Below are 15,216 nucleotides of genomic sequence, written 5' to 3' on the forward strand. Positions count from 1 at the left end.
CTGTAGCTTAGGCTTGGGTGTTCCTCAGGGCCCATTCTTTTGTTAGGACAAAGAACACAAATCTTCCCATACCTGGTTGAGGATCCCACCTGTTAAGTCCTCCCCCAGGTCTTCCTGGTCAAAAGGGCTGCTGGGAGCACCCACTATTTGCAGAGGGCCAAGGGGTGTTGATGGCTGGATGTGGAGCTTCGTCAGAGGGAGAACCAAGCGAGATTCTCCCTGCACACAGCCCACTCCACGCGATGGGGAAGAGAGAAAATCATTTGCTTAGGATGGTGGTGGTGGAGAGTAGGTGAGAAATACTAAATTTGGACCTTTAAGATCATCTTGTTCAACCTTCTCTGTTTCTACCCCCAGTTTTCTAGATAACAGAAATGGTTTTTCCCAAGACCACAAAAAAAGAAGTAGCAGATATAAATATGGACCTAGGACAAATCTTATTCAGGATTCAGTGTGCTTGTTCATTATACTAGCTACCTCTTTCAACTTGCAAAGATAGGATTTTATTTCCAGATTTCCTATACCCAAAGTACTGTTAAAAATGCTTACCACAGTGCCTGGCACATAGTGCTGGAGAAATGTTTTTTTTTTTTTTCTCTTTCCCTTCCTTTTTTTTCTTCTTTCCAGATGGGTGAGTGACTGGAATTGGTAGGCTTCTGATTCCTCATTCCACTTTTTGGCTTGGACGGGGCACTCCAAAAACTGGTTTTTATCAAGGTGTGGGACTGGCCTTTGGGGCTCTCTCAGCACTAACCCCACCTCCTCTCTTCTCACCATCACTACAACGATACTTTGGGTCTTGATTTCAAGTAATATCTAAGCCAGGAGACCCTGATTTGGACCCTAGTCCCAACACTCAGATGCTCAGTTGATCCTGGGCAAGACACATTTCTAATCTCAGTCTCATCATCTGTCAGTGATGTCTGAATGATCTCCAAGGACTGTTACTGGTCCTCCCTCTGCCCCCTAGGCCAAGCAGAATGCACCTTCTTTCTCCAGGTTAAATATCCCTGCTCCTTCGGCTGATCCACAGACACACACGTGGAACGGTCACCATCTCCACAGTATCCTGGGATAAGGCAGATCTGACAGACCCTGGCTCTTCCCAGAAGGAATTTTAAACGGCCTCAGTGCTGCAATAATCCAGCAACATCCCAGGGAGGTTAGGGCTCAGGCACCCCCTGTTCCTGCACTACAGCCTTTGAGAAACGACGAGAGGACCTGGGCTGGAGCTTCCCATCCAGATTCACGTTTGTCTCAGCACTGCCCATCACTTCTGCTCCCCAAAACGCCTCTTCTTCTGGCGCTCAGCTTGAGCTAGGTTTGAATCCATTTTCTTCTGACTGCAAGCTCAGTTTCCACACCTTCCTCTCCGGTGTCGGTGTCTTTGCTTATGGATTCAGGGAAGAGGTCTTGGTGGTCTGGTCTGGTCACCCTTAGCAGACGGGGTCTTGCTGGGCAGATAGGAGGGTCACTGCAGGGATAACCAGAAGCCAGACTGATTACCCCCTCTCCAAACCCTCACACTTGTCAGCTAACTGCCCCTCTTCCCAGTGGATAAGTGGGTGCTCCAGAATAGGTCAGATGCTCTGAGAGGTGAGCTTTGGGCTTAGAAGGTGACGCAGGAATCACCTCTGTGTGGCTGGTTATTTGGGAGGGCTCCATCCTGCAATGACATAGCCCTTGGAGCTGTTGGGATACAGGAGACAATCCAAACCCTCTGGCCAGTTTTAGCTTCTTCACAGCGGATCCACCCAACCTTCTAGTCATCTCCCACACGAAGCCACCCTGCCGATGTCACTGCCCTCCGTGGGGCCACGTGCATCTTACACCATCCCTTCAGTTTGTCCCACCTTCTCCAAGAAGCTCCCCCTTTCCCAGTTCTGGAGGTAGGGCAGAAAGGTATAGCGTAGAGAGGCTGGACTCGGCATTCTGGATTCGAATCCTGCCACAGATACCTAGTAGCCATGGGGATGAGAAAACTCCTATTAATGCAGGTCAACTCCTCTTCAAAGAGCATTAGAAAGTCACCACCTTGAATCTAGGTCTTCTTTGCTCTATCCAATACATAGTGGGATGTGTCAAAAAGCAAAGCACAAAATAAAAGATATTCCAAGTCTGTTCATAGTATTTCTCAAATCATTTTTTTTTTTACTTTGTTTTGTTTTTGCTGAGGCAACTGGGGTTAAGTGACTTGCATTTTACCAAGTGACTCTTGTCTTGTCCATCTGTCTCTCCCCCATGGGCCTGCGTCCCGCCCCTTCCCTGTAAGACTGCAACCTCTCATGAGCGGCGCCGCCCTCTGCTTCTAACATCCCTGACCATCTCCCACAGGCCCTTGCACACACGAGCGGGTGGTCAGTGAAGGGGCTGATCATGAGAGAAGTTTGCCCCCAGATTGGCCTTGAAGCACCCAAACGGACCCCGTGTGTTCTGGTGTTCGGGCCTGTCCGACTCACAATCCTGGGCAGGGCTTTCTCAGCAGACGCCGGCGTGCTCGCCACTTCCTTCACCCGCACACAGGAGCTGCCCAGGGTCCCACAGCCCAGTGTCTGGGGCCACCAGTGATTCAGGTCTTCCGGACTCCGGGCTGATGCTCTCTGCCCCAAGCCCCCGCTGGCACCGCCCATGCACTTAGCCAGCTGTTATCTACCCTGGGCCTTCCTTTGCCCCATGACTGTTACTAGAAAGGGAAACTGGGACAGAGACTTACAGGGCATTATGGCTCACTTTTGGAGAGGAAGGCAGCCCTTCCTTCTGTCTGGTTTTTGCACGGCATTTTCTGGCTCACAACCCTTCCTACAACATCACTGACATCCATCGCTCTGCCTGAAGCCTTACGAAGAAGGATTCCTCACTTCCCAAGTCACCTTACTTCCAGGAGGAGGAACTGAGATGGTGGCTCCTTCTGACTTCTGGGGGTCAAAACTCAGTGTCACCCCCTTCTCCTTTTCCAGTTACCGGGAGGCCCCACAAACACACAGAAAGGGAGGTTCTTCACACACCTCCAACGCTTCCATCACCAAGTTGACCCGAGACGGAGAGCCACAGAACACAGGAGGCAAGCCCAACCCAAGGGTGTTTGATTGTCACTTTAATCTCTCGCACACACGGCTGCATGCATTGTAAACATGATCATTAGGCCGGGGCTTTCATCCGTGTTTATTTGTCTTTAACATAAAAGTTACACATTTGAAATGTCTGTGGGGAGATGTCACTATTGGGATGGGTTAGTAGGGAATATATAGTACAATGTAACAGGGGGAGGGGGCAGGGGCTTCCAGGAGGGGAGGCTCTGGACAGGAGCTGCAGGAGGAGGGCCGTGGCTCTGTTCGCCATCGGCCTGGGCTCCCGCTGCCCAGCACACAGAGTGGCAGAAGAGGCTTACCTTTCTGTACAGAAAGGCAACGAATCCTGGTCCTTCTGTCCTTTCAGGCAGCACTTCTGTCCCCCCACCCCACCCTTCCTCTCCCTTGAAGAAATGAAATATGTACGGCAGTCCCAGGTCCGTGGCACTGAGCTGGGGAATGGCAGAGACTGGGAGGGGAATTCTGATGGCGGGGAAGAAGGAAAGCCCAAATCTTCACCAATAAATTAAAAAATACTACACCTCACTCTATGAACTCATGCAATGGGCCATGGACCAGGGACAGGGAGGGATCCCTTTCCACCTATGCAGCTCAGTTGGGTCACCTGGGCTCACCAAGGCACTGGGCTCAGACCGTGAAGGGCACAGAGCAGGAGAGGGGGTGGTAAGGCAAGTGGACCAGGCAGGTCCAAGAACATTACCGTCCCTCTCCCCTTCCCCCCCCCCCCCCCCCCCCCCCCCGTCTCTGTGTTTGGGGTGGGACCTCTGCCGGCTCATTCAGAGACACAGCTGTAATGAGGTGCACCCATCTCTCCACCATGGGGGACCAGGAGGTGGTCCCTGCTCACAGACAAGTATCCAGATTGAGAGGGTGGGGAAAGGGGGTCCCTAACTCGTCAGCAACAGGAATGATTCTGCAGCTGGAATTGACTGGGGGGTAGGGGTGATATTTGGGGTCTATTTTTGAAGAAAAAAACCTTAAAAACCACACACCAGGGCCAAGAGCTGGAGACCGACTCCAACAGACTTGTCCTGAAGCCCAGGGTTATCTTACATTTCCAGAATCCCAAAGAGGGAGTTGCCCCACTTAACCCCCCCCCCCTTCCCACCAGCACCTGTTGGATTCACAAGCACTCAGCTTGAGGACATACACACACACACACACTCCAACATTCAATGGGTAACCTCTTCCCCAACCCCAGGGTATAGAGGCAGCTGTGGGAATGAAGCTGGAAAAAGATTGAAATGAAAGGACAACTTGGAAAGAGAAAACAGAAAGGAGAACCACCCACACAAACAATACTGTTAATGAGCCATCCAGACTACAACTTTAAATAATAAAGTGACTCTTTCAGAACCACCTCTAGGTCTGTTCAACATTTCACAGATTCCTTTTTTCTCTCTTCTCTATTTACAGGAAAAAAAAAAAGATACGACTTCTCGATAAAAGATGCCCCAAGGCCCACGTTGGACGGCAAAATGAAGTGTCCTGGTTGTTTCTAAAAAAACCCAAACTCCCACATCTGTTTAAATAATCAACAGATGTTCATAGATTTTTTTCTTTTGTTCCATTAATGTGAAAACTGGGGCTGCAAGCAGCCAAAGCCCCCGAAGGCTGCTTGCCTCTGTTCCACAGGGGAAGGGTAGAGTTCCATGAAACACCTGCACATGCCACATGCCCCGGGTCAGTTTCACCCATCCCAAAGCCTCCTGGTCTGCTTGTAAACTGCACGGGACGATCAATAACGGGAGCCAGGAACCTCCTGGAAGCCTTCGGTTCTGCTTGACCAAGGGGGTCTCTATCCCCTCCACCGCCCCTCTTCCCCCAACAAGTTCTCCCCAATTACGTCTGCATCTCTCTTTCCACAAGGTCTTTGCTGGCTTGTCAATCTAGGCAACCAAACATGTTTTCCAAAAGCACCACAGAAAAAGTACTGATGTGGATTCAGAGAAATGCCCCCCAAAACCTGGACGTGTTAAATGACCAGTTGGGAACTTACACCATCCCGCCATGTCTACTTCCAACAGCCAAGCCTTCTTTCTCTCTGTTATATGACTTAAATAGGGGAAGGGGTTACCTAAAGCGACTCTTGTTGAGAAAAAGAATTCTTCCTAAAAAGAGACAAAAGCTGGTTCAATGTGCAACATAAACTTGGCAGGAGGGGCTCTGCTGGACCAGAGGAGGGGGAGTCGTCCCAAGAGGCCATAAAGCATCCTAGAAGGAAGGAAATGGCAAGAGAAGAGGTGAAAAAAAGATGGAGGTGAAGTTTAAGGCACGCACTCAGCAGACCGGAACAGGACTCAGGATTGGGGGTGGGGGAGGCTCACAGATCTCCGGAGATGCCCAGGGACCCAGCTGGCTGGCAGCAGGCTGGTGAGGAGAAACAGGACAGGAGAAATGCCCCCCTCTGATCAGACTCCACAAGGCAGTCTTCCTTCATTCCAGAACACAAGCCTCCGGATTTCTTGCTCTAACAGTAGAGCCTGCCTTCCTGCAAGCCCCTCTCCCTGCTCCTAAGGGGAGCTCCTAAGAGGAGATCTACAGGAAGTAATACCTGAAGAGGCGCCTTTTAAGTGGGGAAGGTTGATAAAGTGTTAAAGGGAGTGGGTGGGGGGCTGCTTCCCCTGTCCGACCCGAGCCTGAGCCACTCCAAGGCCCTGGCTTTAGACCAAACTTCCCAGACTTTCTCATCCTGGCATCCCCCATTACGGACATTGATATTTACTCCACACCTCAGGAAGCCAGGGCTGGGACTGCCACAAGGGGGTCCCGGCTCCTGAGAAACCCAGGCCCCTGCCGCTTTCTGGAGGCGTCTGACACCCTCTGCTATTGGAGAGCCGAGTCTGGGAGCGGGCAAGAGACAGCACCGTGGCAGCACCAACCGGAGTCCCCGGCCAGATGGTGGCCCCCCCATTTGGGAGAGCATCTCCTCAATTCCACACAGACCCAAAACAATCTCCACAAGGAGACCAGATCCACCCTCACCCACACAGCTCTTCTGATAGGGACCCCTTCCTTACACCCAGGGAGTTACGGCTTAGGAAGGTCAAAGATCTAAGGGGGGGCAGGACAGGGGCCCCCTCATTCTGCTGCCTCTTCACAGTGTGAAACAAGGCTTGAAGGCAAGCAGTCCAATGTCCATAAGGGAAAAAACCGGCTTGCAGACCAGTCACAAAGCCTGAATGGCCTCCGCTGGGGTCATGGAGTCTCCTCCCTCCAGGTATGGAGTGAGGTTGGCTCCATCTGGAAAAAATAGAAGGAGTCCTGGAGAATTCCTTGCCACGGCTGGAGGAGCTGCTGTCCATCCAGGCTGGAGGGGCTGGCCTGGCTGCCGCCCATCTGGGCTCCGAAAAGGGGGCACTGGCAGAGCCGGCTGGGGCGTAGAGGGGGTGGGGGTGGGGGGAGAGTCACGTCTCGCCGCAGGGGCGAGCTGTCCAGTAACAGGCCCAAATGTCTATTCCAGTCTCCTAGCTGCCTTCGGCGTGTCTCCTGAGCGGCTCGCTCGCTCACTGCTCCCCCTCCTAGGTCTTCTCTTCTCGATCTGTTTTTCGCCGAGTTATGTTCCGGGGTTTGATTTTGAGAGAGAGTTCCCATAAGGCCTCCTCGGCTAGGTGGTCACTGAAATCATTGAAGAAGTTCACGATGTCCTCATTTCTGCGGATTTCATAATGTCTGCAAAACCAGACACACACAAAAAGCAGATATCGGGTAAGACAAGCAGCCTGGAAGTCGGGGTCTCCAGACCGGTGTCAGGGAGGAAGGGGGCAGGAGATGACTTCTAAGGGCCTCTCTCTCTCGGAGTCTCCAAATGGCTCTGGCTTGAGGTTTCTAGGAGGCTTAGGAAACCCCCCAGAAATACTCTCATCTTCCTTTCCAGGAACTTTGCTTCAAAGCCTGTTTCTGGGGAGTGGGAGGAAGAGGGAGGAAGGATCCCTTAGGCTGTTTGATATTTGGTAAAGTCACTTAATTCCAGAGCTTCTATTTTCTCTGGAACCACCAGCTATAATGACGATTACAACTTATTTAGAGGGACATGTAAAGATTTAAAAAGTACTTCTCTTACTGCAATTTTGTGAGTAAGAAGAGGAAGTATTACTACCCCTGTTTTTGAGATGAGAAAGTTATAGCTCCAGAGAATTTGTGACTCAGTAATTTCATCTCTTCAAAGGCACAGCAAGTTGCATTCTGGATCTGTCACCCATAAGGAAGGACTGGTTACTAAAATGAAAACAAAGGAGACCTTCTCCCTTAAGATTTGTGACAGAGAACAGACATATGGCAATTGTATATGCACTCTGGATAGATCCTGGGAGGGCAGATCTTAAAGAATTCAGAGAACACGTAGTTAAGAGCTGGTAACTAAAATTCTACAGGGGAAGTCAGCCCAGGAAGGGATGGGAAGTTTAAGAATGAAATTCTGAAACTACAATCACAAATAATAATTTCAGGGAGAGGGAAAGCAAAGATACTATTATGAATGCACAGGAAACTCACCATCCAAGCTAGATCTGAAAAAGATATAGACAGAAAATGGAAGCAAGGACAAGCACAAAACCATTTTACGTGGCCTTCTAAGAAGAGTGACGAGAGGGCTCAAGAATGGACTGAGCAGGGGCTGGGGAAGACGGCTATGGTTACCACAAGGACTTCTGCTTTTCTAAACTATATTCAAGAAAAGAACAACAAAGAAAGGGGTAGAATCATTGCACTGCTTGGAGTGGATAAGATGATGGATATGGTGGAGAGAAGGTAGAATTGGTCGACTTGTACTGTTTCTGTTTTCTCTGTCAAGGAAAATGGTCTTTGGACTGAAAAGGGCAAGAAGAAAAGGCCAACAGTGAATTGATACTCTATAAGAAGTAAGGAGCACATACATGCATTTTATGAATTCAAATCATTTGAATCTTATAAACTGTTGAGTACACAAAAGACTGACAGATGTGATTCCACTGTCAATCAAAGGCAGAAAGAAAGACTCCCATGGCAGCCCATCTTGGGTAGCAAAAAAAAAAAAAAAAAAAATATGGAAAAAAAAGTGAGGACCAATAAATGGAGGATGAACAAACTGTGCTACATGAATGAAATAGAATATTACTGTCCCACAAGAAAATAAAAATGAGGACTTGTGAAAAACATGAGAAGACCAATATGAACTGATACAGAATGAAGTAAGCAGAACCAAAAGAACTGAAGGATAATATCAACAATGTAAACTAAACCATCACTAAAAAGGAACCAAATCCTGATGAACTCTAATTCTCAATCTTGTTACTGGACAACAGTGAATAAAACAGGACTTCTTTCTCTCAGTAAAGATGTGATCACCGAGTAGCTTACTGATTTTTCTTTGTTGTAAAGGATGGTTTACTGCTGGGATAGGTACACTGAGAGGGACACTATATAATGTATGCAGGAGATGATACGCTAGTGTCACAACAAAAGATATCAATAAAATTTTATTTTTCTTTTAAAGACCTGGCAGATGTGACTGCTGAGCTCATGCCAGTGATCTCAGATCATCATGGAAAATAGGATACCAATATCAAGTGTCTATTTGGGGAGGAAGACAATCCCCCCCAACTTTTCAAAAAGAAAGAGAACAGTTGTCCAACTGGAGTCCAGTGAGCTTTATGTTGATGCTTAGCAAAATTCTGGAATGCATTATTCAAAAGGATGGTTAGTGAACTTCTAGAAATTTAAGTGGAAATTACAACAACAAAAAACCCCCATGGTTTCTTAAAATAAAGATCATGCTATAACAAATCTTATTTATTTTTCTCCAACATTTACAAGTTCCTGGTTGATCTCAGGAATGCTACAGGTAGATCCTGGCATAATAGGATCATGGCTTGAGAGGCTGTCAAGTCCTATTCCCTCATTTTACAGAGAGATTAAGTGACTTGTACAAGTCATGCTAGGTAGTAAGACAGGATCTGAAGAAAGATCTAGACTCTCCATTATACCATTATACCATGTTGTCTCCCTGACTGGTGATCTTTAATGGCTCCATGATTACTTGGGAAGAAGTCATCCGTGGGGAATCCTGGGAACGTCTATTTAGATACTGCTGCTTCATATTTTATCAGTTACTTGGATAAAAGGAGAGATGGTATGCTGATAAAATATGTAAATGATACAAAGCAAGAAGGGACATCTAACAAGTGGGATGAGAGCCTCTAGATCCAAACAGATAATAGGTGGAATAGAACAGTGAGCTGCATTTGAGATGAAGTTTAATGGGGACAAATACAAAATTTTACACTTGGGTTAAAAAAATCAGCTTTGTAAGTATAAGACTGGGAAGACACAACCAGAACCACAATCCAGTGGTTCCTCTGAAAAAAAAAAGGGGGGGATTCAGAGGAACCGTGAGCTCAATCAGCCAACGGGAGTGATATGGCAGCCAAGAAAGAGGTTAGACTATATTAAGAGAGAAGTACCCTCCGGAAACAAGAAGAGCTTGGTGCCCTGAGATTTTGCCATGATCAGACCATTTCTGGGGTGCTGGGCTCAGTTTTGGTTGCTACATTTTCAGAAAGGCTCTGGACATTGGAAGGCATCCAGAAACATGGGGCAGGGTCTTGAACCCTTATGGAGCTGCTTAGTCAGAAGAGGAGAAAAGAGGCAGAAACATGATGGCTATGTTCCTCCAGACTCATCCCACTTGGATCCAGAGGAAAGGACCAGGAATAGTAGGTGGATACTGTGGAGAGGTTAATAGAGCTGCCCCAAAGTGGGATGGGCTGCCTGGCTGACCACTTGCTTAGTGCCTTCTCAGGGAATTCTTCTTGCTTGAGTGGGGGCCCCTTCCAGTTCTATGACCCCCTGTAAACCCCAAGACTCCTGACTCCATGTTCATTAGCTTTACCACTATCTCATGTGGTTCTTTCAAACCACACTTGCCAAAAGACCTGCACTGAATCACAAGGACCAAGTGAAATAACATGAAAAATGCCCCAGAATGCCCCAGCTCTCCAGGACTACCAAGTTAGAAAAGCTTCAGGGCTGGACCCCTGCCCCACTGCTAAAAGGACTTTTCCCAGGAGGGGCCCTCTGCTGAGGATCGCAGACACTCATGAAATCATATTCCGCACAGAAGGTTGGGGGGGGGGGGGGGGGGGGGGGGGGTCTGCACTAGTGGAGGGAGGAGCTGCCCCCGAGGACATCAGGAGGGGGTGATGGCTAGCAGGGACCGCGGTCAGAACTCACGCCTGCTGGAAACATCTCATACTGTCCAGGATGTTGAACTGCTGCCAGCGCTTGGAAAAATTCACTTTCCCGTCAATGTAGTCTGGGTTTCCGAGGTGAACAAAGGTGAGGTCCTGCAGGATCAGACCCCTAGAGTGACAAACAAGACATTTTCTTAGTGGGAGTGGGAAGGGCTACCGGGACATTTGTGGTCCCACGAGGTGTTCTGGGCGATCCAAGCACTTGTGGTGGTTATCTGGGGACGTCAGTCACTGCTGTCTGCTTGGCTATACTGACTTATTACAAGAAAGGGCTGGGGACAGGTGGGGTGGTGGGGATGGCAGTCGGTGAATTAACTGGTGGGCAGGACTGCACAAAAGACATTAAGAAAAGAAGTAATAATAAAATGTTAATAAATGTACAGAAGAGAGCATAAGACTATTGAAAAGGAAGCAGACAAGCAGAGCAGTTTTGTTGAATTTTTACCACGTGAGATTGAACATGGGGATGGGGATTGGACTTGTGACTTCACTGGCATAGCAAATTTCCTCTACCAACTCAAGTTAGAACCTTTCCTTCAACCTGCAGCCTTGAGAGAGCTGCCCAGAACACAGAGAGCTTAAGTGACTTGCCTAGAGTCACACAGTAAGAGTCAGAGGTGGGTCTTGAATCCAGGTCTTCCTGGCTTGGAAGCCAACTCTCAATCTACAAATGTAACAGCTGTCTCACTAAATGTAATCTATACTTAAAAAAACTGCAAACTGAACTAAATGGAAATTCAGCTTCATATACAATACCGTTTACTGTTCTTTGTATATTAAAATGCTCATGTTTGTTGAGCTTATAATAAAAAAAATTCATATTTTAAAAAATGTGTCCAATGAAAAACTCTATGATAGGCAATTCCTATCTATTTTTGTCATGACAAAAGAATAATAAATGGATTTGCTTACATATGTACCCTTTGTATGTATTCTTGGTTCATCAATGAGAGTTTTTCTTTCTTACGTTGTCTTCCAAATTCTAATCACCTTGTCTAGCAGCAGCAGCCGCTGCCCCCTTGGAATCTGAATCCTGTCTCTGCTACCCCCCAGTTGGGTGACCATAAGAAGCTCACTTCACCTCTCCAGGTCTCAATTTCCTTTTCATAAAATGAGGAATTGTTCTAGATGCTCTCTAAGGTACTTTCCAATTCTAAATCCTATGACGTCTCTCTGAGAGACTGAAGGCCCATGAATGGCTCTGGTTGGTAAACAAAGGGCTGGGCTACCATTCATAACTCAGTTATTCTTATCAAGCTCACACAGGCTAACTACAGGGAAGTAAACTATGTCCTTATAGTGGTAACCACTTTACCAGCTCTCTGGGATTGCCTATAAATATGTGGATTATTAAGTAGAATGATTTCCCTGTTTAACTGGTAAAATCAGGTTTTAAAGTAAGGGAGGGAGGAAAGATACATAATAAATGATAATGGAATACAAACAAAAAATTCTCAAAAGAAATGTAAAATATAAACAACCATCTAGAAAGTATTCAAAATTATCAAAAATCTTAGAAAAGAAAGTGGAAACAAATGTGTTCTCTCATAAATGAAGCAAAGACAACAAAAGATGAAAAAATTTTGTATTGGTGGGGATAGGGGAAATAGGTCCAGTAATTCATTGCTGGTGGAGCTGTGAAGTGGCCCAGTGATTCAGGAAAATGATTTAGAATTATGCAAGAAAGGCAACAAAATGGGTCATATTCTCTGGTCCAGTGCTCTCATTACCGAGGTAATATGGCAAGGTAATTACTAACCAGAAGAAAAGACCTTTGGTTATAAAATGATTCCAAGCAGAAATTTGAGCAAATGCAAAAACTAGAAACAAATATTCAAATGACTGGGAAATGGCTGGATAAATGATGACGGATGAACGTAATGGAATCACTGCATTATAAGGAATGACAGCCAGTGATCATTCAGAGACATGGGAAAACCCATATGAAGGGGTCCAAGTTTAAAAGACCAACATATACAATTATTTCAAGCAGCTGGTGGCCAAGGGGAGAACACTGGACCTGGAGTGAGGAAGAACAGAGTTCAAATCTGGCCTCAGACACTTAGTAGTTCTGGGTAACCCTGGGCAAGTCACTTAAGTTGTTTTCTTCAGGTTCCTCAATTGTAGAGATGCTGTGAGGATGCAATGAGATATTTATAAAGTGTTTAGTATAGTGTTTGGCACCTTGGTAATATGTAAATGATTATTCCCTACTCCAGGTAAATGGAGAAAACTTTAAATGGCAAAAAATATTTTTTTTCCTGAAAAAAAAAAATCAAAAACCATTGGATTACCTTACTTATACACCAGACTTCCATTTACAAGTACCCTCAGCTTGGGAAAGTTGCAAGTTTTAGCAACTGCAACAATTTTTATTTTACTGATTTTAGAGGATGTAATTGGAATCATGTAGGAGTTTGTATGTGTGTTGACACGTTACCAATAAAATATTTAAAGATGAAATAAATTGGAGGGAGGAAGGATTACATGAGCAATGAAGATTGGGATCTTCCATCCTGAGGGAGAACATGGTCCTGGGTACCACAGCTATAGTCTCCCTCACTCAATGGTCTGAATGTTTGGAGCCCTGTGAGGGACAATGGGGAAGAATGACCTGAAAGAACTCCCAGCTTCAGGGAGATAAGGAGAGACAATTGTGTCTGTAATGACAACTTAGCTCTAAGAACAGTCTAATAACCAACCCCAGGAAGAGATTCATGAAGGGACTTGGTGATCAAAGCTGGTGCACAGGGTCCTTTCCTTTTTAAATAAGAAAGAATCTTATTTAAAGGTTCAAATGTCTTGGTCTGAAGCTGTAATTCAGGGTTCTTATGCAGGAAGGGATGGGGTTCTTATGCAGGAAGGGATGGAGGTCATTGTTTCTCCCATTCAAAGTTCTCAAGTTCTGAGCCCGAGGAAGATACTACTCACAGGTATGGGATGCATGGAGGTTCCACCTCAGAAAGAGCCGCCCGATAGGCCCGGAAGGAGGAAGAGCTGTCAATCAAAGTGCAGTACTCGGCCAGGCCCTGAGGGAGGACACAGTGGGAGGTGACAACCAGCACGCTGCAGTGGGTGAGTGCCACACTGCGGCAGGGAGCTGGTTACTGACTGCTGGGCAACCGAAGGCCCATGGCCTGAAACTCCATTTCCTTGTCTGGATGCCGCTGGCCAAGGTCCCCTGCGTCTCACATCCTGCACTTCATTCTAAGTTAGCCCCAGCTCGGGCACTCCAAGTCCAGAACAGCCCAGCTAAGATCCAACATTTCCCAGGCCAAAAATCTTCGTGTACCTGAGCTCAGGCCGTACATGCCCAGTTAGTTTGAAGTCCATGAAATCGTGGCTCGAGCTGCTAGGACCGTAGTTGGTTCTGCTCGGGCCCATGGACACCCCCGGGGCCCCCGGAGCCACTGCTCTAGGTGTTCACTTATCCATCTCTTTAATGTGTGCCCGCCAATGGCAGGGCCCTGTCATCAGATACCCACGAGTACAAGGTGACTTTAGCTGGGGGGGAGGAGGGGGAGAAACATGTTTGGGGGAAGCTTTCCCTCTCTCTGCCAGCAGTCATTCTGGACCTCATTTACCTGAATGCCATCTCCTCCAAGAAGCCTTCCCTTTTCCAGTATCCCTCACTCAGTGGCCAATGCTGCCTCAGTTCAGGCCCGAGACCTCGGCAATGGGCTCCTAACCAGGCTTCAGCCTCCTCTCTCTAAGTCAAACTCTTCACAAACCCCAGAACCGACATTACTGAAGTGAGGCTCTGACCACGGCACTCCCTTGCTCAAGAAGCCCCAGGGGCTCCCCATGGCATCAGGCTCAAGGACAGACTCCTCTGGGCCACTTGGCACATAAAGCCCTTCCCGGTCTGGCCCCGGTCTCCCTTGGACGCACTGAGTTCCCCGAGCCGGCCTAAGTGCTGCTCTGCATCCCAACACCCCAACTTCTCTGTCGGGGCCTTTGCCCAGGACGGGGCCCTGCCTGGGGCCTTCTCCCTGCTCTCTGGCATCTGCAGAATCCTTTGCTTTCTTTGAGCCTTCACCCTGCCCTACCTAAGGCCCATCCTGGTCTCTCCTAACAGCAGCGCTTCCCACCCGGGGCATTCTGTGCAAATCCAGCCATTTCACTTTCCTCCTCCTATGGGCCCGTCACCTCCCTATACCTTTCCAGCCTTCTTATACCTAAGGAGCTAAAACTCGCTATTCCCAGAGGAGGAAATGCTCTCTTCTTCTCCCGACCTCTGCGTACTGGCTGATTTCTAATAAGGCCCCATGGGGGCAGGGCTGGGGTCTCTGTGCCTTAGGATGACAGAGGCCACTCCCTGATTCATTCATTCAGTCAGTACTTATTAAATGGCTGTGGTGCTCTGTCTCTCAGAAAGCCCAGTTTTCCTGGAAGTTTGGGACAAAACCATGTCTTCCGGATTCTCTTCCCTCCCCTCCTCCCCAAATCTTTTTTGGAGCATTTACTTCTGTTATCTCCAAAAGAAAATTCCATTCATTCTTTTCTCTGTGTATCACAGTACCTGGTAAATACCTGTTGTTTAATGGATTCACTGTATAGAGATTCTGAAAATTCCATAATGTCTTGTCAGCTCTTGCAGGCCAGAGCTACCGAGACCCCCTAGCCCACGCCCGTCATTTTACAAAGCAAGAAACCGAGGCCCAGGAAGGTCCCAGAAAGGAATGTTTGCTGACTCAACTAAATAAATTTCACCACCGACGTTCTCCACCTTGTCCTTCCGACATTACCACTGCTTATTAACTGTCTGTGTGTGTGGGGGGGGTTCCATGTTAGGCCCTGAGGGAGGCTCAGAGCTTAGCCCTGAGGGGACCAGGTTAGTATCTTACTCATGAATGCCTTGTGTGTGTCCACGGGTGAATAACTGGCTTCTTTCTTAC

General features: G+C 47.6%; 1 protein-coding gene across 5 annotated transcripts in view; it reads right to left on the reverse strand.

Annotated features, from left to right (window-relative positions):
* Positions 1–1,363: 1,363 nt before the first annotated feature.
* Positions 1,364–15,216, reverse strand: part of RAPGEF1 (Rap guanine nucleotide exchange factor 1) — a 183,053-nt gene continuing 169,200 nt past the window's right edge. For all 5 annotated transcript variants that reach the window (XM_031954875.1, XM_031954876.1, XM_031954874.1 and 2 more), the window contains 3 exons: positions 13,250–13,347; positions 10,299–10,427; positions 1,364–6,761 (listed from right to left, as the gene is read on the reverse strand). In XM_031954875.1, the coding sequence (XP_031810735.1) occupies positions 6,611–6,761; positions 10,299–10,427; positions 13,250–13,347 (378 nt within the window). In that variant the 3' untranslated portion in view covers positions 1,364–6,610. The remainder of the gene's footprint in view (positions 6,762–10,298; positions 10,428–13,249; positions 13,348–15,216) is intronic.

The sequence above is a fragment of the Sarcophilus harrisii genome, chromosome 2, assembly GCF_902635505.1.
Source record: "Sarcophilus harrisii chromosome 2, mSarHar1.11, whole genome shotgun sequence".
NCBI classification, from domain to species: Eukaryota; Metazoa; Chordata; class Mammalia; order Dasyuromorphia; family Dasyuridae; genus Sarcophilus; species Sarcophilus harrisii.